General features: G+C 34.9%; 3 protein-coding genes across 3 annotated transcripts in view; 2 read left to right on the top strand and 1 right to left on the bottom strand.

Annotated features, from left to right (window-relative positions):
- The first annotated feature begins 720 nt into the window (after positions 1–720).
- LOC110022105 (30S ribosomal protein S6) lies at positions 721–4,823 on the top strand. Its single transcript, XM_020720903.1, has 5 exons — positions 721–1,009; positions 1,803–1,857; positions 2,428–2,484; positions 3,974–4,051; positions 4,236–4,823. The coding sequence occupies exons 1-5, from the start codon at positions 767–769 to the stop codon at positions 4,673–4,675; spliced, it is 873 nt and encodes a 290-aa protein (XP_020576562.1). The 5' UTR covers positions 721–766; the 3' UTR covers positions 4,676–4,823.
- A 4,095-nt stretch (positions 4,824–8,918) lies between these two features.
- LOC110022097 (prostatic spermine-binding protein-like) lies at positions 8,919–10,407 on the top strand. Its single transcript, XM_020720893.1, has 2 exons — positions 8,919–9,483; positions 9,819–10,407. The coding sequence occupies exons 1-2, from the start codon at positions 9,058–9,060 to the stop codon at positions 10,068–10,070; spliced, it is 678 nt and encodes a 225-aa protein (XP_020576552.1). The 5' UTR covers positions 8,919–9,057; the 3' UTR covers positions 10,071–10,407.
- Positions 10,408–11,536: 1,129 nt separating this feature from the next.
- The window catches only part of LOC110022101 (cytosolic enolase 3), a 28,600-nt gene continuing 17,582 nt past the window's right edge, over positions 11,537–22,554 (bottom strand). The window contains exons 6-14 of the mRNA XM_020720896.1: positions 22,390–22,506; positions 21,266–21,346; positions 20,868–20,944; positions 20,375–20,484; positions 20,028–20,126; positions 19,863–19,948; positions 19,698–19,784; positions 16,669–16,866; positions 11,537–11,799 (exon numbers count right to left, since the gene is read on the bottom strand). Of these exons, the coding sequence (XP_020576555.1) occupies positions 11,731–11,799; positions 16,669–16,866; positions 19,698–19,784; positions 19,863–19,948; positions 20,028–20,126; positions 20,375–20,484; positions 20,868–20,944; positions 21,266–21,346; positions 22,390–22,506 (924 nt within the window). The 3' untranslated portion in view covers positions 11,537–11,730. The remainder of the gene's footprint in view (positions 11,800–16,668; positions 16,867–19,697; positions 19,785–19,862; positions 19,949–20,027; positions 20,127–20,374; positions 20,485–20,867; positions 20,945–21,265; positions 21,347–22,389; positions 22,507–22,554) is intronic.

Here is a 22,554-nt window from a genome sequence, read left to right as displayed (position 1 = left end):
GGTCTCATATCAAGAGGAATAGTAATCAGGCTGCTCACTAGGTTGCTAAAGCCGGTTTGAGATCTAATCATGCTTTTATCAGTATGAGGATTCCAGATGAGCTTTTGGTTTTGGCTTTGAAGGATCTTAATTGTTGATTGTTGGTTGTTTTTCTGTTTTTTTCTAGTGTTAGCTGTGTGAGTTGTATTTTTCTTTCTTTTGGAAGGAACCTTTTTTTTTTTTTTTTTCTTGTGTGAGTTGTATAGGGATTTATGTTGGTAGGTTCCTTCCTTCTTTTGTATTTTCATTTTTAGCAATAAAATAGAAGCCATATAATGCTCTTTAAGAATAAAAAAGTTTAGGTGGGTGATTGTAATGGCAAAATAATTAAAATATTATATTTAAAATTTGAGGGTTAAAATATTATATTTAATATTTTGAGTGGTAGACATGTAAAAAAAAATATTTTTTCCCCTCTTTTTTAAGAATTAATAATTTTTTCTATGATTTCGAGTGCGGTTTCAAGATCTAATTTCTTTATTTTTTTTTTTAATTTTGGAGAGAATCTATTTGTGTTAGTCTGTATATATATATAATTAAAATCCGATGTACGTATGCTCTTAGATAAAGAGAAAATATAAAAAATAAATAAATAAATTACCCAAAAAAATAATTAAAAAAGAAGAAGAAGTGCTTTACTCTTCTATAATATCGTGGCACTCCAGACAGAGGGTTGAACGTCCAACTCTCTTTATTTGCATTTAGCCTCACATTCTCTTCACTGACCATGGAGGCTAGCCTGATAACTTCCTCTCATTCTGCTGCCAGCTTTCTCAAGAAAGAGCACAGTCCAATAAGTCATTTCTTCTTTTCCTGGTTCGCCTGCCGGAAGAAACTCACCGGCGGCGGCCAGAGTAACCTGGTTGTCGCTAGGGCGAATAAGAGGAAGGAGAAGTCTGATGCACACAGCTTCATTCCGAAGCCTGACGAAGCAACTGGGCCTTTCCCGGAGGCCGTGCTCCTTAGAAAGGTGAGACTTTTGAGATATCCTGTCGGGTTCTCTTGCAGTTTTGCTGATCATTTCAATTGGGCGATGAAGAGTGGAACAAGGCTTTGATTTTGTTCTTCATTATGCCTTTCTGTTTATTTTGATTATTCAGAATTTGCTTTTACAAACGAAGCAGTTGAACTTGCTTTGAGAGAACAGCAAACTTTTTTCTTTGTATTAATAGATATGAAGAATTGGTGTGGTCTTAGAATGTATGACTGGCAGTGTGGTTTCTCTTATTCATTTTTGAATTGGTTTCATATATTGTGCCGAAGCTTTTCTAGGGTTTGATTTGTGTGTGTGTGTGTGTGTGTGTGTGAGAGAGAGAGAGAGAGAGGGAGGGAGAGATTAAATGTGAATATCATGAGAGATATTTTTGGGGCTTTTATTTGGGAATGAGGTTAAATTAGCTGGAGATTGTGATGCTTCCATGGTTTTCAGAATAATGGCTTGTATCTAAAATCTTTCAAAATTATGGCTATGTTGTAGATGACTTGAGCTTCAATCATTGTAAGTAATATGTTCAAATGTTTTTGAGGAATAACAGGTTTTCTTTTCCTAGTAGGAAATCAACAGGTGTGTGGCACTGTCTAATTCATGAAAGTTTTGTCAGTAATTTATACATCTATTGCCATTTTTTAATTAATTTAATTGATGCTTATTTGTAATAAATAAGTAATAATGCTTGTTTTGTTTGTGTACTATTGTTTTATACTTTGTACTTAATGTGTTCTTATTATGGTTTTTTTTAATGATATATGAACATCTTTTTCAGAAAGTAGTCAAGGAAGATGGAAGAGTTGTACCTGAATTTGCAGATGCTGAAGAAGGTGGATTTTCTTTTCTATTGGATTAAATTGGATTGTTTTCAAACTGCAAAACCTTTGTTTATAACCTTACATATAATGATAGTTTTATCAAATTCTTTGAGAATTGGCCTTTTGAGTTTCTTTATATGACTTCTCATATTCGTTTTAAACCTGCATTTATTTGTAATAAAAGTTGAGCTAAAATTTTTGAACAGTTTCTCAGCTATCTTACATTTAGTTTGGTTCTTTTCTCAATCATTTCAATTTAGCTTTTAAGTTCTGGCTTCTTGGTGATATCTCTTTCTTCATGGCATCATGAGAATGAAAGCTGATGATTTGTTGTGCTCTTCAGTATTTTGGTGGTGATATTATAAGTACAAGCATTTGGTTGCTGTTGGTGTTTAATTATCAACTCCATGGCCATTTGATTGCATGATGTATAGTTTTATATTTTGACGTTTTCTCAACTATTACAAACTCTCGTTGCGTCCGTAATTTAATGTTCGTAAATTTCCCAGGGAATATATAATTAGAATGCAAGTATAATGAGGATGACTTTCAAATTATAATCATGACAATTCTTATTTGCAGAGAAATTATACGAGTTTCTCAAACTTCAGCTTGAGAGTGACCTGAAACTTGAAAAAAGTAAGTTACACACTTTATTTAAGCTGTCGGCTTTCATTATGTTCATCTTTTAAGTTCATCTGTGTATGATTTATACAGGCTACGATTTATCATCGTTTTTTATCTTTCTGTTTCTTTCCTTGTACCCTTAACCATGAGAAATGTTTTTTCTCTTTAGGATTGGAATTAAATTGGGTGACACAAGGAGAAAATAATAAAAGCTCAAATTGATAAGGGTGTTTGCCCATATAGTTAGACAGCTGAGAGGAACTCATTATAATACTAAATATTGCAAAATTATCTTAAAAATTATAGCGAAGTGTGAATTTGTGTAATGTGTTGTTCCATGAATGCTTTTAAATGCTTTTGATTACTGATCGGCTCAAATTCTAAATGAAAATAGCTTCAGTATTGCTGTAGGTTAGGAACAAGTTGTCAATGAGAGGAAGTTTTAGCAAGGTGAAATGAATTTTTTTATCATCAATAACGTTTATATGTATTTTAGATAATGATTGTTGCCTTCTTTTTACACATGAGAGATATTGAAAATGTTATTATGGTAAAAAAATGATGCATTGGAGAAGTTTTGAAAAATCATAGACAACTTAGGGTGCAGATAATTTCGTTGCAATTGGAAATATTCGATTATAACATACATATATAATATATTGTAATGCTTAACTGGTAATTTTTGTTGTGTTTTTCTTTTTTTCAGCGGAATTTTCTCATTAAGTTGTGAAAATGAGAGCGGTTTGGGAGCAGTGGTTAGGTTGCTTCTATTTTGACATGAAGGTTTTGAGTTCAAGTCATGGAAAAATCTTTTTTGTAATAGAGATTTTTTGAATTAACACGACTTAAAATTTGAACTCAATCGAGAAAATTTGAAATGATTGAGTAGATTTGAATTCACCAAGACATCGATTATGGTTTAAACTCCGCAAGAGGGTTTGAGTGGGTTTGAACTTCATTGAGAGGGGAGTGGGATGAGTGGGTGTCAGATCATTTCACTTTGGTGCGAAGAGAGGATAAAGTATGTATGGTAACTAGAGCAAATTCTAAGTTTGGGAAGGAAGAATAGACAGAATGAATCAAATCTAATTCAACCAAGCATGTTTCTTTGCAAATTAAATCAGGTTTTTGTTATGGAATTCCAAGCAAACCCAGTGCCTGATAAAATATCAACCTAGCGATAAGTACATTTTTATTTTCTTGATTGTCTTAGATTATTATAAAAATAAATAAAAAACTGCGAATAATGAATATTCAATAAAATAAATTTGCAAAACCAACTCTAGATTTTAGGATGCTTGATCAATTGCTTCTTTTCTCCCTTCGTGGATGTGCTGTATATTAGCAAGCTGTTTGTTTCAAAATTATTTACTAAAAGTTTCTTGTAATTCTATCTTAGGAGTAGTAATTGTATTCACATTTATCTTGAATGAGTTCATTCAAATTTAAATTGTCATTTTTTTGCTGCTTACTCTCACTTTAGCTTAATTTTTCCCAACAGTTCGGCATTATGAAGTGGTTTATCTAATCCATGAAGATCATATTGAAGAGGTTGATAATGTTGTTTCCAAAGTTCAAGGTGCCATTTTTATTCAATATAAACCTTCCAAAGCTTCTCTTCCATATAAATTAATCATCATTATCAAGTAAAATCATTGTTCTGTTACTTCTGTAGCACAAAATGAAGAATCCTTCATCCTGATTGGCTCGGCCAACCTTTTACATTTCTAACAATTTTTGTTGTTTTTTGCTTTTTGTTGCAGGTTTCATCAGAGAGAAGAAGGGAAGGATTTGGAGGCTGAATAATTGGGGGCTTCGTAGGTTGTCTTACAAGATTAAAAAAGCAAGCAAAGCAAATTATATTCTGATGAATTTTGAGATGGAAGCCAAGTGGATCAATGGTTTCAAGAACATGCTTGATAAGGACGAACGCATCATCAGGCATCTGGTGATGAAAAGAGATGAAGCCATCACTGAGGATTGCCCTCCCCCTCCTGACTTCCACACTATTAAAGCAGCACAAGGATTTGATGAGGATTACGAAGACGACGACAATGATGATGACAGCGATGAGGATTACGAAGAAGAAGATGACGATGATGATGAGCTGCGAGTGCAAGCTGATAGTTTAGAAGGTGTTGGTGATAATGATTTTGGTATTGATGGTGAAGTTAGTAGTTCAAAAAGCTCAAAGAGAAGATAGCAAGATAGTTTATTGATTTTCTTAGCTGTTGATTGTTGTCTCTAGTTATCTGGTAATTATTTGGAAGGTTTTTATACGTAATTATTTTCAACAATAATGATGAAATTTCTTTATTATGAACAGAACTGTATGTACTTTTTTTATGGTCAGCGGTTAATTTAAGAAGAAATGTTTCCATTACTTGTGAAGTTTGTGATGTGTTGTTCAGTGTTCATTCTCAGTGTGATTTCTGGTGAATGTGCATCATTGTACATTTCAACTATAATATACTACAATTTATTTTAAAAAATTATCATCATCATCATTATTATTATTATTATTTTCCCCAATAATCATTTAATGTTTATTAGTCTTCTTTATTAGCCTTAATATGTCGTGATAATTTGAGGGTAAACTTTTCTAATCTTAGTTTTTTTTTTAATTAAAGCTGTAATAGATAGATGATCAGTTATTTTTTTTATTTAATTCCGATCCTTTAAGTTATTAGTTTATGCTAAATTTGGCTTATTAAATCTTGATTAATCAAGATTGATTTATGTTAACTTTGTAATCATCAACAACAATACCAAGGCTCTCATTCGGTCAACATCGACGATGGTTTGTCCATACCAATCAATCACACCAGATAGGGCATCCTTCCATCCCTTCAATATAAGCTCTATCTCCTTGAGCTTCTCCACTCATACTATCTATCCCATATTCTTCTTTTTGTTTATCAATTAACTTTTGACAACAACTGTGACATCTCATTCACAAAATTTGGTTATGTCATCAAGGAACGGAGAACAAATCAAATACTCCTTCAGGGACCTAGCAAGGATGGTCTATATCTCATATCAGCATTGGCCGCAACATCTTCAGAACTCTAGCATCGAAGACCGGGGCACCCTCACTATATATAGAGCAACAAACACAAAATTTAGTCCTAATTCTAAGTTTTCTTGCAATGAATGTAACTGTCTAAGACTCATCGTCTGTCTTTTCTTATTTCTAGTGCTACATCTACATAATATTTTGATCTTGTATATTCTGAAGTTTGGGATCCAGTCCCCTTCATTTCAATACAAGGCTATAAATACTATCTTTTATTTGTCGATAACCAACTCGCTTCACTTGGGTTTTCCCAATGTGTACCAGATCAGAAACCAGCAGCAAAATAATTCTTTTTGTAAAATGATACACACTCAATTTAATAAAAACATAAAAGTTCTCCTCTTTGATGGCAGTGACGAATACACCTCCAACACCCTACATACATACCTCAACTTACATGGCATCTTCCACAGGTTCAGCTGCCCTTATACCCCTCAACAAAATAGAGTGGTTGAGCGAAGGCACAGATACCTCGTCGAAACTACAATAACCCTACTACTCGCTGCTTACTTACCTCCCAAAAATTGGACAACGACATTAATGACAACAACATAACTAATAAAATTGCTACCATAAAAAACTAGACATCTCAAATGCACATTTGAATCCTCTATTCCAAACCTCCCACCTATAGCCACTTACGAACCTTCGACTGTCTATGCTTCCCATGGCAAAAACCGCAAGCTCCTCATAAACTTGCACCATCCGCGCACCATGCCTCTTTATGGGCTACTCTCCCTATCACAAAGGGTACTACTGCTGCAACCCACAAAGAAACCGCATTATTATCTCTTGGCATGTTGTCTTCAATGAACATATTTTCTTTTCTTATACAATACTCAAACAATACCGGCAAAGCTTCCCTCTAAATATACACCACCAAGCCTTCTTTTCCCAACAACCTTTTCACCACTCCCATCAGCATCTCCTATATAATCCATCACAAAACCACCTCCCATTAATCCATGCGAACCTCTAAATCCAACTGATATTCCACATCCTACCTCCACAACCTACTCACACATCCTACCTCCTCCACCAATCAAACACTCCATGACAACAAGATCCCAAACATACTCCCTCAAACAGAAAATCCCCATCAGTCTACAAAGCTCCCTCACCCAAACCACCGGCCCAACATGCTACACACAAGTCGTAAAGCTCCCACATTGGCGCCAAGCTATGTCATTGGAATTTGAAGCACCACAAAAGCAACATGGATTCTAGTTGAGTCACCACCTCAACAAAATATTATTGGTTGCAAATGGACCTATCGCATACAATCCTACCGAAACGGTGGACAAATACAAAGTGCTACTAGTCACACAAGACTTCAAACAACTATCATGCACACAATACAACCAAACATTCAACCTAGCCACTAAACTACCTAAAATTCAGATTCTCCTATCTACCGCACTCCAACGTAGGTAGCAAATTCAACAATTGAATGTCTCCAATGTCTTCCTTCATGGATAACTAGATCTAACATGCATCAACCTCAAGCTTTCCAAGACAGTCTACATCCAACTAATATATGCTTACTCAAAAAGGCTCTCTACGGTCTTAAATAGGCGCCACGCCAATGGCATCACACTCTCATTCACCAGGTACAAACCAAAGGGTTTTCGACTAAGCACCTTTGATCCCTCCCTCCTCATATACCATCACAATCAAACTACCATATACCTCCTCATGTATGTAGACAACATCCTCATCAAGGGAAACGGCCCTTAAGCCATTACACGCCTCACCCGCACTCACCAATCAGAATTCCAACTCAAGGAATTGGGATTGATGAATGCCTTTCTCGCCATCCACATAAATCATACATCATAAGGTTACCATTTAACCCAATCCTCATACGTTCATTTCCTCCTACACCAACTTTGCCTATCCATGTGCAAACCAGTCTACACTCCCCTTCCCCATAAATTAATCCCGACAAAAACTCTCTTCCAACATCACTCAATACAAATAATTTGTCAGCTCCATTAAGTTCCTTACAATTACACGATCAGGCATAGCCTTCGTCGTAAACTACATTTGTCAGCATATGCATAATCCCCTCCCAATAAAAGTTGCAGATAGATACAAAAAGAAAGCCTAGCCCTTCAAAACGGAAAAAATTTGCGTACGTCAAGGGGTACACAAAGATGTGTACATAATAGGGTACACGGGGTTTATACGGGGATTACAAGTGGGTTATAACCCGTTGTACCCCCGTATAACTCCCGTGTAACCTCCCGTGTAACTCCCATGCAACACCGCTGTAACCTTGTAATCTCAATGGATAAAATAAAAGCGCGGGTTACAGCTGAGTTACACGGCTGGTTACAAGGAAGTTATAACACGCTTGTAACCCCCATGTAACCCCCATATAACGCCCGTGTACCCTATTATGTACGCATCTCTGCGTACCCCTTGACGTTCGCAAATTTTTTCCCTTCAAAACATGGGTCTGGTGAGATTCAGCAAAAGGAAAAATGAAGTGTGAACCAATCAACACTCATAACAAAAAAACTATCATGTATAGTCATTTTGGCACATGTATGGGCAACTAAGTTTTTCCTTTCTATCTATATATTGAACAAGATTCTCTTTTAACGAAGTTAGAAAGGAGAGATCCTCCATGTCTTCAATAAGCGCGGTCCAAATGTTGGAATCCTTAGCTTGTTTGAGAGTGCTTCTCATATCCTCTAGCAAAGAATGTAATGATACCATTTCTATTTTCCTAAAGGCACTTTTGTGCTACTCTGTTCTCCTGCATGAGCTTCGGTGGTTCTTCCTCATGCAACAGTAAACCTTTTTACAAGTAATTACGCATTACTTTAATTACTTAAGTTTAGAAATGATTAATTTGTGTCTGATTATCCGACTAAATATTGATTAAAAAAAAGCAGGCTAAATCAAATTGTAATTGCTTGTTGATCAGCTCAAGTTAAATGCTATATTTTGGATAGGATGTCCTTAAAAATAATATTTAAATTTTATAAAGTTAGACTTTGAACATTTATATTATACTAAATAATTTATGTTTTTTTTTTTTTTTGTATATATTATTTTAAAAAATTATTGATTGTCATATTTATTTAATTTTGTCAACTTTTTATTATTTATTTTTTTATAATTTATTACTTATTTTTAAATTTATAAATGATTTAATATTTATTTATTTTTCTAAGAAATTCCACAAATAGACATATCAACAGCGTGCATGTTCGATGAGGGTTGGGGATGTAATAAATAGGTTTCTTTTTTAAAACTACCATAAAAAGAATAACTAAATCGATGCAGAGGATGAATCTCGGCCGTTCGATCCATCTCCATGTCAGCAATCCGCGACGCAGCGCAGAACGAACGACGGAGGTTCTCCCATGGGAAGACCACGTCCGCTGCCCTAGTTCGTGTCTTGCTCAGTTGCTCCCCTGCTCTTCCGCAGCCATTCTTTCCTTTCAATTTTAATCTCAGAAAATAACTTCTTTTTTTAAGAGGAGCAGGAGATTAAGATGACGGGTGCTGTGGAAGAGCAGGAGTTCGATTTGATTGGAAAGAAGACGTTGCAAGAAGCGAAGATGGTGAACGAGGAGCAGGTGGTGGATCTGAAGGGTGATTTGGAGGAAGAGGAGGTGGAGGACGAGGATAGCGACTTGGAGGAGGCGTTGGAGGGGGATGATGTGGATGAGGAGGAGGAAGAGGAGGAGGAGGAGGAGGATGATAGCGATGTAGAGGAGGTACCAGCGCCGGGAGTCAGGGGTGCGCCGGTGTACACGGTGGATGATGATGATGAGGAGGAGGAGGATGAAGAGGAAGAAGAGGAGGAAGGGGGTGATGGGGACGATGGAGACGGAGATGATGACGATGATGAGGAAGATGATGGTGATGGCGATGATGATGATGATGATGATGATGGCGAAGAGGATGACGATGAGGAGGTAAAATATTTGTTCTATTTTCGGGTTTTGTTTTCATTGTGAGCAGGATTTCTAGGGTTTACATGTAGGGGTTTTGCAGATCTAGTCGCTTTCTCCTATTTCCTGGTTGTTGTGCCATACTTTTATTTTAATAGTTTTACTTTTAAAATTATAAATGATGGTGATATGGGTGCCTTTATGTGCAGATAAGAATGCCTTTTTTTGCACATATATTTTTTTAAGAGGATTAGTGATTGAAATTTCAGAAGGTTTTAAAGTAGGATTTAGCACAGGAATCTGTTTCAGTTTTTTTCTTTAATCCATTTTAATGATTTGAATCTTTTTCATTGGTAAAGGAAATGGGAACAGAGTACCTGGTTCGACCTATAGCCCGCCCTGAAGATGAAGAAGATGCAAGTGATTTTGAGCCTAGAGAAGAGAATGGTGAGGAGGATGATGACTTTGAGGAGGAAGATGATGATGGTGAAACAGGGAAGGAGGGCCCATCTGCTAAGAGAAAGAGGCCTAGAAATGATGATTCTAATGATGATGATGATGATGACGACGATGGTGATGATGATGGTGATGAGCGGCCATCAAAAAGATAATTTTTTTCCTTTTAAGAAGAGGCTTCATTCAGCTTCCAAACAGTAGACTGCGTTTTCTTAGAAGGAAGAAAGAAAGAATATTTGGAAAGTTATTTGCTTTAGTAGTCAATGTACAAGTTTTAGGTAAAGTTTAGACTTTGATTTAGGGGAGGGATTGAGTTATTTGCCATTAATTGAGAGTCTGCAACTGTTTGAATGTTTATTCTCCTGTTTTTGTTTTTTTTAGTTAAATGTTTATTGAACTGTGTGAATGTTTATTTAAAAGTGAGTCTTCTGTTGATTGTAGAAAGATGATGATGAGTTGTTTCGTTTTGGGCTTTTAATTGGTTTGCATCAAGGCCAGATTTAATGATTTTTTTTTTTATATATTCAGTTTTAAAAAAATTGGAGAAGTATGTTTGTTACATCGCAACTCTCGACTGTTCTGTGAAGATATCGGTTATTTACGTGAGATCGTGACATGCCATGCGCATGCTAATTCTCTGAGGAAAATGATTTTCATGATCACATTATATATTAACAATTTCCAACTCGATTTATGATGACATATGAACCTACATGCTTTGCATAAATGCGGAGGAATTGCATGATATTAGATATTAGGTATCGTCTATTATATATATATATATATATACATATATATAGAGGACCTGAAAGCTCGATGAATAACTCGAATTCGATAGACTTCATTATGTTTGTTAATTTTATTTAAATTAATAAATAAATAAATTTGAATAATTTTTAAAACTTGAAATTAAATGAATTATACATGAATATAACCAAACTTGTTCATTTATGAGTAAACTTATTTGTTATTCAATAACTAGTTAAATATTTATTATTAAACTTGATAACAACTCATATTATATATAATATATTACTTGAATAAAATTTAATGAACTAAAATTTTAATTTGTTTGTTGATAATTCAATGAGAGCTTGTATCGTACATGATATATAAATACTTGATATTAGATTTTTGTAGGTTTAAAGTTATCATTTAAAATTGTTCGGTAGAATTTAGATTAAATCATGCATAAATTCTACTTAACAGCCCCCAAGTGGGAGATTTAGGGAAAATGAATGAGATACAAGATTCAAGTGTTTAGAATTTATATTCAATAAAATAATAGTTGCGATCAAATTTGTGAACTTATTTATTGAATTTTTTGTATGAAAATTTGGATACTCATTTGAATTTTTAATTTATTTATTAGTTTGTTAAACACTCATTCACTTATCATAAACAAATAAAATGTAAATTATGATCAAACATTAAAAAATTTAAGCAATTCAACTTAAACAATATATGAAAAACTCAAGTTGAACATGAATAACTTTTAATTATACCAAGTTAAATATGAACTATGATTTACTCGGCTCAATTAGAGCCCTACATATATATATATATATATATATATATATATAGGGAACTCAATTCCTCCTTATTTACACTCAAGCCTTAGAAAAAAATCCACATAAATTGGACAAACTTACAGACGCAGACCATCATATCCAAGCTTTGCTCGCTCGACCAGAGTATTTAAAGAGAGAATAAAACACAAAAGAGAGTTCACAACTCCCCTCAGAACTCTAAAAGATGAATTGTCAAAAAAAGAGCTCTGATTTCGAAAAAAATATGAAGGATAAAATGAAGTGATCAGAGCTGCCTCCAATTCTCTCCAGCATATACAGCTTGGCTTCCAATCTCTTCCTCAATTCTCAGCAGCTGTAGCCAACAAGAAAGACAGAAAATTCAGTGGACAACCCAACCAAATTAACATTCGACAGAATTTTGTTTCAGAATGATTCTCAGAACTTTCAACTTTAACTTAAGAGCAATACATAGATGATTAGCGTTATATTAATCTCAAAAGTATAGTTATTAGCTTTCAGATATATCCTGATTAAAATTTTAATTAAAATATCATGAGAAAAATTTATTTTCCAACATTCTATAGGTACGTAATAGCATCTCGATCTTGTAAAGACTGATTGAGGAGCTGGTGCCAACTGTCGAGGATGTTTATTTGCCATTAGAAATGGCTGCAGTATTTGATAGAGATTTAAGGGGCCAGTAAAGTTTGAAAAAAAAAATCATAATTAAAATTTGATCATAATGAATCTCTAAATCAATGCAATTACATTGAGATAAGTGCAATACATGAGCCTGACTACTCAAAACTCATATTAAACTCATCTCAAAATAAATTTCATATTTCTGAAGTTTAGCCTGATCATATTAGAACAGGATATATCCTCATCAAAATTATGCCCCAAGTAGAAAACTAGGCATCCCATCTTCATCGGTTGGTAAGTTTCATTTCTCTAAATTCCACCAAGTCCATCAAACTTAGTACACTGATAAACAGACCAAAACCTTATTTGGGCAACAACAATGTATCACAAGGTGAGAACAGCTTAAGACAATGCAATAGAAGTTCAATATTAACTTGACATAATGCTTTCATCACTTCTAAATGACTGCAGAGTTTTCAAAAGAGAATTAGCAGGCTTACATCTGAAAAAGTCATTTTCTTAGGTTCGTTGCATAATTTCTTTGAGGAACAATGTCTTTGTTATATGCTATTTCAATGACAAGGAAATGATTTTAAAGTTGAAGTTCTTTGATGAAAGATATCCTCCAATGATATTATTTTATTTCATCAATTTGAATTCCCGATTAAAAAAAAAAACAGTGACATACACAATGAAGATAGCCATACCAAATGAAGTGTGGCAAATAAAGATGTAATGATTAGCTGTGCTACACTAAAAGACACTCCTAGTAAGAAACTTACAGTTTTTGTCTAACCACTCATAGGGGCTTTGTCCCAAACCATTAATAGCTTTCAAAATCTTGCCGATTTTGTTCTCACCTAAAGCTTCTCAAAGATCTCCATGGATAAACAACATTAAATGCCAATTTAGTATAAGATACATCCTTGAGCAATGACAATTGAGAGAAGTTGAACAAAACTAAATCGAGTAATGAGGGACATAGTTTCAAAATAGTCAACTTCATCAATTTATTTATAGCCTTTGTTTATCATTCGAGCTTTTGTAGAAATAAATGGATATATCTAAGATGGAACTTAAGAGTGAAAACCCAACAACATAAAATAGATTCAATTCCAGAAAAGGGGAGTAACTAGAACCTAGGTGTGACGATCAATAAGAGCACCCCATTTAGACTTCTGATTAAGATCGAGCATAGCTTCCTAAAAATTCATATAACATAGACTAAAATAGTGCACAAATGATCGGCCGGCCTAGGGTTCCGTCTAGCTTGCCTGGACTAGCCGGTTCTCAAGGGGGAAGAGCTGCCGACCCCCCTTTTCTTTGTCTTCCTCCCCTTTCGCTCCCTTTCCTTTCATTTTCCTTCCTTTCTTTCCTTCCTAGCACCTTCCTATTATAAGCCTCTTCCAAATCTGAAATCAGACTATTTATAAACATTGCCTAAATTATGAATTCTTATTATTTTTATTTTCTTCTTTATTTTAAAACATTGCCTAAAATAAATCCTAAGCCACATTATAAATAAGAGGTGGCATGCATGGAGTTTCTCAGTTTTTGAGTTAAGTGATTTCTGAATTTAAATTACGTCGCCAGCGTAGTTCCCTTCAAGGGTTATATCCACAGACAAAGAAGTGCTCTGGCTATCATTTGTCCTAGGTGGTGACCGTCTCTAAGGATCCGAGTGGTGTTTCGACTGTAGCTCGACCCCGAGAAGGCATTTATCTTACCATACTTTCGTTTTCCTTCTACCATTTCAGAATCCAGCCACCGCAGCCCCCTTCCACTGCTACCAGCCATCTTACTGTCTTCCTTACAGCTCTACCGGTCACCTCCTTCTGCAGGCTGCACCTTCCAGCGTCTTGAAAGCCTGTAGCCCCTGCTGCCCTCCTTCCAGCTCCACCGGTCACCTCTTCCTCCTGCAGCTTCCCTGCAGGCCGCACCTTCCGGCTGCCCCTTCCAACGCCTCCCTGCTTCTATCGGGCTGAGGTTTAACGTCATTACTATCACAAGCTTGCTGTCATACTTCTTCCACAACAGCCCCACCTCTCTGGTTTTCACTGCAGCAGTCAATCCAAACTCTGACAACATTCCTACTCCTCTCCGGCTACGGTTTGACATCGTTACTATTACCAATCTGCTGTCATGCTTCTTCCACATCACCCCCCCCCCCCCCCCCCGCCGCCGCCGCCCACCGGGGCGGGCGGGCAAGTAGTTGTGTCTTCTTTGTTGAGTCATTAGTTTTAATTATTTCTTTTGTGTTTTTACTTTGTGTGTTTCCTTTCGTTACTTCGAATTTTCATTATGACATTGTTTTAAGTTTATAATAAAATTGTGTCCTGCATCATGCTTTGGGTTAACTCCGGTATCAGGGAGGTATAGAGTAATGTCATATGTCTATTCATAAAAATTCACTAACATGTGGCCAATGAAATGTCATATATCATGGTAAAAAATTAAACTTGATGTATTTCATTAAAATAAAGTCATTAAAAATGTCCAAAAATTATTCATTACAAAGATTAAACCTGATTTGCAACTTACGAGATTTCAATTCAATATTGCTACACGCAAAATTAAATACAATATATGAAAAAATATGTTAACTAAGAAATTATATTTAATAAAAAAATCTAAAAAAATACTCTCATTTTTAACACAATTAACTTCAATTTCTGCCAATTTAGATAGAAAGAATAATTTAGACAATGTTTAAAGAGTTTGGGGACTAAATCGGGCTTTTTTATATAATTTGAAACTAAAATGACCCCTCACAAATAGAAGGGGGACCATTTTGATCCTTTTCTCCATATCTTGAGAAGATTGCATAAAGCTATCAGGATAAGATGGAGGTTTCCCATCATAATTTTTTGCAAAATTCTTCTCTAAAAACTTCCAAAAACACTTCCCAATATCCTACCTTATAGTACATCAATTTTTTTTACTTATTCTAAAAAGGAATTTTGATATTCATGTGGTTTTCAACTATTTTATGATGCTTAATTACATCCCTAAGACACTCCCAATCCAATTCTTTAAAGACATCTAATAATCGTAAATATTAGGTAGGAGTATTGTATTATTGAGTAACAGAGCGATCCTCTTATGAAAGATATATACATTTAATTTCAAGTAACTATATACTATTCTCATTATATGCTTTCTATGCATCATCCTGATAACAATATTAGGTAGGGGTATTGTTATCAGTTTCATTTTCCATGGTGTTAAACTAGTACATGACCATGTTATTTTTACATGTCCATTATCATAATGTAGGTCCTCTTTTCTAGGAGAATGGCTGTAATGGTGAGGTAATCATCTTTGCCTCTCACACTATTGACATCATAACTAATTGGGCACATCGGAAATAATATTGCCTATAAGACTTGAACCCAACAACCACTGGGTTAGAGAAGCTTTCTCGACCATCAATGTTGCCAAGAGAAATAGATTCAAGGCTTAAAATGGCGTATGAGTAGAAGCTTCTATTGGAGGTCATTCTTTGTTAAAATGAAAGAATAATGAGAAGAACTTAAAGAGACAAGGAAGATAGGAAGATCAGAAGAGATACCTAGAAAACAATTTTGGAAAACATAGGGGAGAATCTCACATTTCTGGTGCATTAAGTTAATAGCATGTACAGAATAAATAGAGAATACTGGACGCAATTTTCTATTGCAATTGCGAAAGAATGCAGCATTTTCTCATCCCCGATATGGAATGTGTGTCTGCTGAAAAAGAGGGATGTGAATTTGAATTGGGATCAGAGTATCCAGGATTAGAAATTCCGGTATTATTGCAAGTAGCATGCCCTGTTTTTCTACTGTGCTTGGAGCAGAAAAGCTAAAAAGATTATTTTAATTGTTTACGAGTGGCTGAAATAGAACAGGCTTTCATCTAGGCCCAAACCGCAAGCAGGGAGGCAATTCCTGGACTGCCATTAGCAAGAATATTCTCTAGATTTATGGAAATCTGTTCAACACCGCCTAGTGTAATTTCTTGAAATAGGTCATTAAAAGTTGGGAGAGTCTTCAACTCCTGAATTCATGGACTGATGGTTTGCAGAATTGTCTGTATGGTTTCCAGAACTGATATTGAGTAAGAGTGTGCTCAAAGATAGAGTTCCTTTTGATGTAATGCATTGCTTAGAATAGCAAACCTATTACGTGGGAATAGAAAGTGTGCTTAGCATTTAAAATAAGAAAATACAAGACCTCTACAGGATTTACAAAGAAAATAAGAACTACACAGCAATCTGAAGAGTTCGCAGAAGCTAAATAAAAAATTTTAGTCATCTTTCCATGAATGAAGTTTTTGACCAAGAATTGACTCTTTCCAAAAATGCTATATAGAGAAACCATTTTCAATCAAAACATGCTTCTAAGGTTTCATTTCAAATACAATATTTGCAATTTCAAGGAAATTATAATCGTAAAAGAAAAAAATAAATTCAACCATAAAAACACTTATTCATTCATATCATATATAAATGTGATCTCAGCAATATGCCTTACAAGATCAGTCAAGAATTTTGATAAAAATGGAAAAGGCAATGTGTGATTTGTGAGAAAAGACGAACCTGGTTGTACTTTGCAAGCCTCTCCCCACGACAAAGTGCACCAGCTTTTATCTGACCAGTTGCAAGGCCAACAGCCAAATCTGCAATAAAGGAATCTTCCGTCTCTCCACTTCTATGAGAAACAACTACACCCCAGTGAGCATCCTTTGCCTGCTTCACAACTTCGATAACTTCCGTAACGGTTCCGATCTGATTTACCTGGAATATGCATGGTAGTTACTCTTAGTGAAGCTTAGAATAGACCTCTTCATTCAAAATTAAAATGCAAGTTAAAAAAGTGCTGATATGGTCAAGTAGCTTAGTAGATGGCATCAGTATCACGAGTTCTGGATCATTCTAGCCTTCTCTTAACGATTTAAATTGAAAAAACAAAAAGGCTATGTTCTAGAAGAAGGTTAAGAGATCAATGTTACACTTAACAGCTTCCAGGGAGTGACATTACAATGCGAGTAAAAATATTTGCAAGTTCTTCTAATTTGGGAACATGAGGTGTAACAGTCCTTTTTGATAATACTGCTCTTGAATAAAATAACAATTAAGCTCAATTTGTTATTTCTTTCAAGAAAAAAAAGGGATTGCCACTGATGTAGATCGCAGCATGAATAATACAATTTTAAACCATAGATTGAGAAATTGAAAAATCAATTTCTCCTAGGAGAGTCCTAACAAACATCATCTCTCGCATAGAGTGAACATCGACTTTGCAATCTGCCTCAAAACTTGAACTCATTTTCATGTTTGTCGTTTGCTCTTCCATGCAATCAAATGGCATTGCACAAATGTGCGTGAATGAACTTAGCATATTCAGCATCAAGGACTGTTTCAGCATTAAGATATACATTCACTGTATATAGAAGTCTGTTTTCTGGTGACTTCTTAACGTATCTGAACACATGCATGCTGACCTCCAAATATATCCTGTGACTTAGTTTGATCTTATAAAACAATAGCAATGGGAAACAGATGCATTGTCTTGTAAGAACAGCTTAAAATACACATCAATAATACTCAAGCATCACCCTTTTTCACAAAAAGAACCACATCAATGCATCTGGATAATTGAAATTACAAAAAAAGATTAACTAGGATCAATTCAATCAAAAAAGGCAACAGGGCCAGACAATGAATGCAATGACTCGTAAATCTAGTTTAAAATGACAAGTCTGCAATCAAAATCCCTCAAATCTAGCTCATTTCACAAAATGAACTATGTCAATGTGTTCATAACATTGAAACTACCAAGAATAAACACCGATATGCTGACTTATACAAGAAAATTTTGCAAAATCCACGAACCACAAGACAACGATTAAATTTGATACAAAAGAGCAGTAGGAAATTGCACGAAAAGGGATCAATACAAACAAATTATTTATTTTTGAGATATAAAATTAATATTAATATTGTTAGCCGTATGTAAAAAATTAATAAATTGAAAAATCTTATCACAATCCATACCAAATCCCTATCCGATGTTCGGCATCTCAATTCATCCCATCACATCCAGCATTAAGCTAATAATAATAAACAAAATCTAAATCTTATCACAATCCATACCAAATCCCTATCCGATGTTCGGCATCTCAATTCATCCCATCACATCCAGCATTAAGCTAATAATAATAAACAAAATCTAAATCTTATCACAATCCATACCAAATCCCTATCCGATGTTCGGCATCTCAATTCATCCCATCACATCCAGCATTAAGCTAATAATAATAAACAAAATCTAAATCTAAGGAAACCGATGGAGCCCCACCATATGTTCCCATTTCCCACTCGGTTGTAATCCCCTCCCTATCTCTTGATCTCCTCTCCCTCTAGCCCAATCGCTGCTCGTGTTCCTCTCTTGGTCCTCTCCTTACACGCACAACAAATCCCACTTCCCACACATCTTCAAGTTCCAGAAACCCTTGGCAAAACAAAAATGAGAAAATCACAGCAAAAGAGCTTGTTAGAGAAGGTAAGAACAAAACCACAACGAGTGAAGTGCATTTGCACATATCAAGCCCATTGGTAGCAAAACAGTGAAGAAATTGTGATAGGAGCTCTCAAAAAATGACATCGACAGTAGCAATGACATCTAAAGGAGAAGAAAGTTCAATCGATGTGCAGATTTGAGTAAAATCCATCCAAAATCCAGTTTTACCAAGCATTGGACCTAAGGTAAGAAAGATTAGAAAAGGGATTTGAGATTCTATAAGAATATGAAGTGTCATTTTTATTGTTTGCAAGGGTTTAAATTAAATACTGCTTATCTTACTAAAATTTTCTTTATTTATTTGGGATTTTAGCATAAACAAGAGAGAAACTAGATTTGATATTATGCATAACTTAAAGCTGTCATTGCTAGCATCAAGCAAGTATGAGCGACGTGGATGCAAGAATGCACGAGCTTCATGGCAACAAATGTGCAACCAATGCAGCAGCGAGCAGGAGCAAGCAGTGCAAGCAAAAGCATATGTGAGCAACAGAGCAAGTCATTGAGTGAGAGAGAGCAACCAGCAGAATAATACGTAAGCAAAAGGGCAAATGATTGAGGGTATGTGGGAATATGTGATGTGAAGAAGAGAAAAGGAAGACGACTAACCAAGGATAGAATTAAGTCACTCCGAGATGATATCGAAGTACAAAAGACTTTATTATATCTTGTTGGCTGAGAATAGTACCTATAGGTAAATAGAACAAATACAAAGAGTGGAAGATAAAGCAAAGAATATATTCAAATATAAGGATAAAAATATACACATCTAAATAGCACTGAGTGATGATGATTTCCTGCAATAACTTCTCAATCTTGCTCTCACATTTCTCAACTCGTTAGCAACTGAAATATACTATACACTTACATCAGAGCAAAAGAAAAAAGTGTTTCAAATGTGTAAATTTTCATAAGTATAAAAACTAATTACAAAAGCCTGACCACAACAAGCTCTAATTTTAACGTGTAAAATAAAATTGCAAAGGATCAGTTTTTTTGCTTCCAAAATGATGAATGCCCCCACCATAGAATTGGACAAACCTACCTTGAGAAGAAGGGCGTTGCAGGTACCTTCTTGGATTGCCTTTTCTATACGTTTAGGATTTGACATCAAAAGATCATCCCCTACAACCTGCAAAACCAACGGTCAAAAGTTAGTTCAAGAGTTTCAGATTAGTTTTCTGGAAAAATAAAATATTTGGAAAGAAACCTGGCATATTCTTAGATTAGAAAGTTGCTTTGTGTGCTCCCAGTCATCCTTATCAAATGGTTGCTCAATGGACACAATAGGGTAGGCTAGTATATCAAAGAAATTAAAAATTGACCAATATGTAAATGTTTGGTTGAAAATGAAAAGTTCTATTAACAAAATTACCTTCACAGAGCTCGCTGTACATCTCAATCATATCTTCTCCAGTTTTAAACTTCTGCTCTGATTTTTTTGGAATTTTGAAGTCTAAGTCGTACTTCTTTCCTAATCGTAAAGGTGAAAACAAGTTGGCCAGACGATTTCTTTATACTCACAGCTAAGAAGTGCACTTATGAGAATGTGCGTATTTAAACATAAGTAATATTATTAAGACTCATCAAATCATTACATACAACAAAAAACGCACATAAGATGCCATATCTTTAGCTTTGAAACTAAGAACTAAGAGAATCCTTCGCAGTCCCTTCTATGCACTATTAATAGAGCACCAAGTTGAAAAATAGAGCCCATACCTATGCAAAATTCCGTAGCACCAATATCTATTGCCAACTTAATTCTCCCATTATAACCAGCACGGGCACAGTGAATTGCCTCATTAATAAGATCCAACCCTTCAGAAATGCTGACAATGGAACAGAGTCAAAGGTTAAGAAGGACGAGAAATTATGCCCCCCCCCCAAAAAAAACATCTACTGCAATCAGCAACCAGAGCTTACTTTTACCATCACTCACATGCATTTTTTCCTATTAATTCATCCTAAGGACAACCCAAAAGAGTTTTTAAGCTTCAATTATAAAATATAAAGATTGAATATCATGATTATCACATAGTTCTCATGATTTTGTTTGATAATTCTAGTGTACATGAACCATTGCAAATATTACTGAGATTTATGGAAAGTATGACCATATCTTCCCTGAAAAGAGAAGATGAGTTGTAAAGCGCAAGGACGCATCAACATTTGGAAGGACTTATGACTATCATGAGCAGTAAAATCGCATTACCTGGAAATGTTTGGAGTGAATCCTCCATCGTCACCAACATTGCATCCACTAGAACCACATCTTTCAGCAATAACTGACTGTACTTCAACGTGAAGAAATAATAATTAACATTTGTCATTTTACTGTAACAATGGGATAAAAAAGCAGCAATTATTTCAATACTGCAATGAAATGCATTTCAACAAATATGTTGTCATAATCATCCTTAAAAAAACAAGAACCAGTGCAAAATATGGGATACAAATAAGTGGAACAAGTTTTACAAGCAAATCAGATATTTTTAAGTGGTAAGATATCCGCAAAAAAAAAAACAAAAAACATTGACAAGGAAGCTAGTCTACGGCTCTGCTTATAAAGTTCATTCTAATCCAGTTAGATAATATCAATCATTACATTACCTTAAGGTGAAAATAAGTCTCAGAGCCCATCTGAATTGCTTCTTCAAAGTTATTTGCGCCGACTGGCATAATCATGATTTCCTAAAGAATTAGGAGTCATCATAAACTTGGTGCTACATTCAAAGAAAAAAACAACTAAACTATATGCAATTATATAAAATACTTTTGATGTTCACAAAATTTTGTAAGAAAAGAAATTACAAGAGAGAAATGATTAACCAGAAAATGAATGGTCAAGATCCCTACATAAAATAGTGGCCTAAGAATATAGTTTATAAAAATCCAATCTTGGACAATTGTTATACTGGGTCACATATTAAGAACCTAACTTATTTGTCTAACAACCAAAGCCGTTAGGTCATTCCCTTTGGATTTCTCTCAATTCACGTTTGTTTGGATGATCGGAGCCCAAAAGAAAAATAGCTCAGCTGCTACAATATGGCGTCCTTGTTATGTGAGAGATCTGTATTTGCTTCTAAGATATCTATCACATACCTCGCTTTATTGAGATTGCCCATTTTAAAATTTGGCATATCACCACATTAACTATACTTAAATATACTCATAAATGTTAATCTTATGGATCTCTGGCTAATGAACAAATGTCATTTATTCAAATCATGTTCAGAGGATCATATAGTTGGCAAAGCCTATAATATTTTGCAAAATGAAGTACTAGCTGGCTATGTGCATCTTCCTTATAACTAGTGCCTACTTTTGTCAAAGCTTAATTCTAGCTCAATAAAAATTTAAATCAAGTTTCTTGTTTATAATAAACTCTTAGGGTCAATTTGAGGAAGCTTTTTTGTTGCTTTTCAAAAATTTATGTGATGAGAAAACCTTTTTATAGCAACATATCCTTAGAGCATGACAGCGACAAAAAAGTTGGTCCAATTTTTCTAAGGAAAAAAAATTACAATATTTACAAACTTTTAAGAAAGTTAATTTTTCCACAACTGTACAACTAGTCGGCTACTTTTACCGATAGCTGCACTGACATAAAAAGGACCCATATTCAGTTTCACTTAAATGGTAGTGATCATAATATCATGTTTGAAATCACATTTTACTCATGTAATCTTGGACTAGTACATGCTGCTATCCACATGAAGGAGCATAAACACATGCCTGAACAGCCAAATTATTGCATGATTGCCGCCACTAATGACAGTAATTGCAGGGACAGGAAGGACTGGGTCATCTTTTCCAGAAAGATCAGCAATGTGTTTGTACAGTGGCACCTGCAAATGAGAAGCAGGGAAAAATAAATAAAATCACACAGGAAAGAA

This window comes from Phalaenopsis equestris, unplaced genomic scaffold (genome assembly GCF_001263595.1).
Source record: "Phalaenopsis equestris unplaced genomic scaffold, ASM126359v1 Scaffold000167, whole genome shotgun sequence".
NCBI lineage: Eukaryota > Viridiplantae > Streptophyta > Magnoliopsida > Asparagales > Orchidaceae > Phalaenopsis > Phalaenopsis equestris.
Note: the sequence above shows the minus strand (reverse complement) of the source record. Positions and strands in the feature narration are given on the sequence as shown.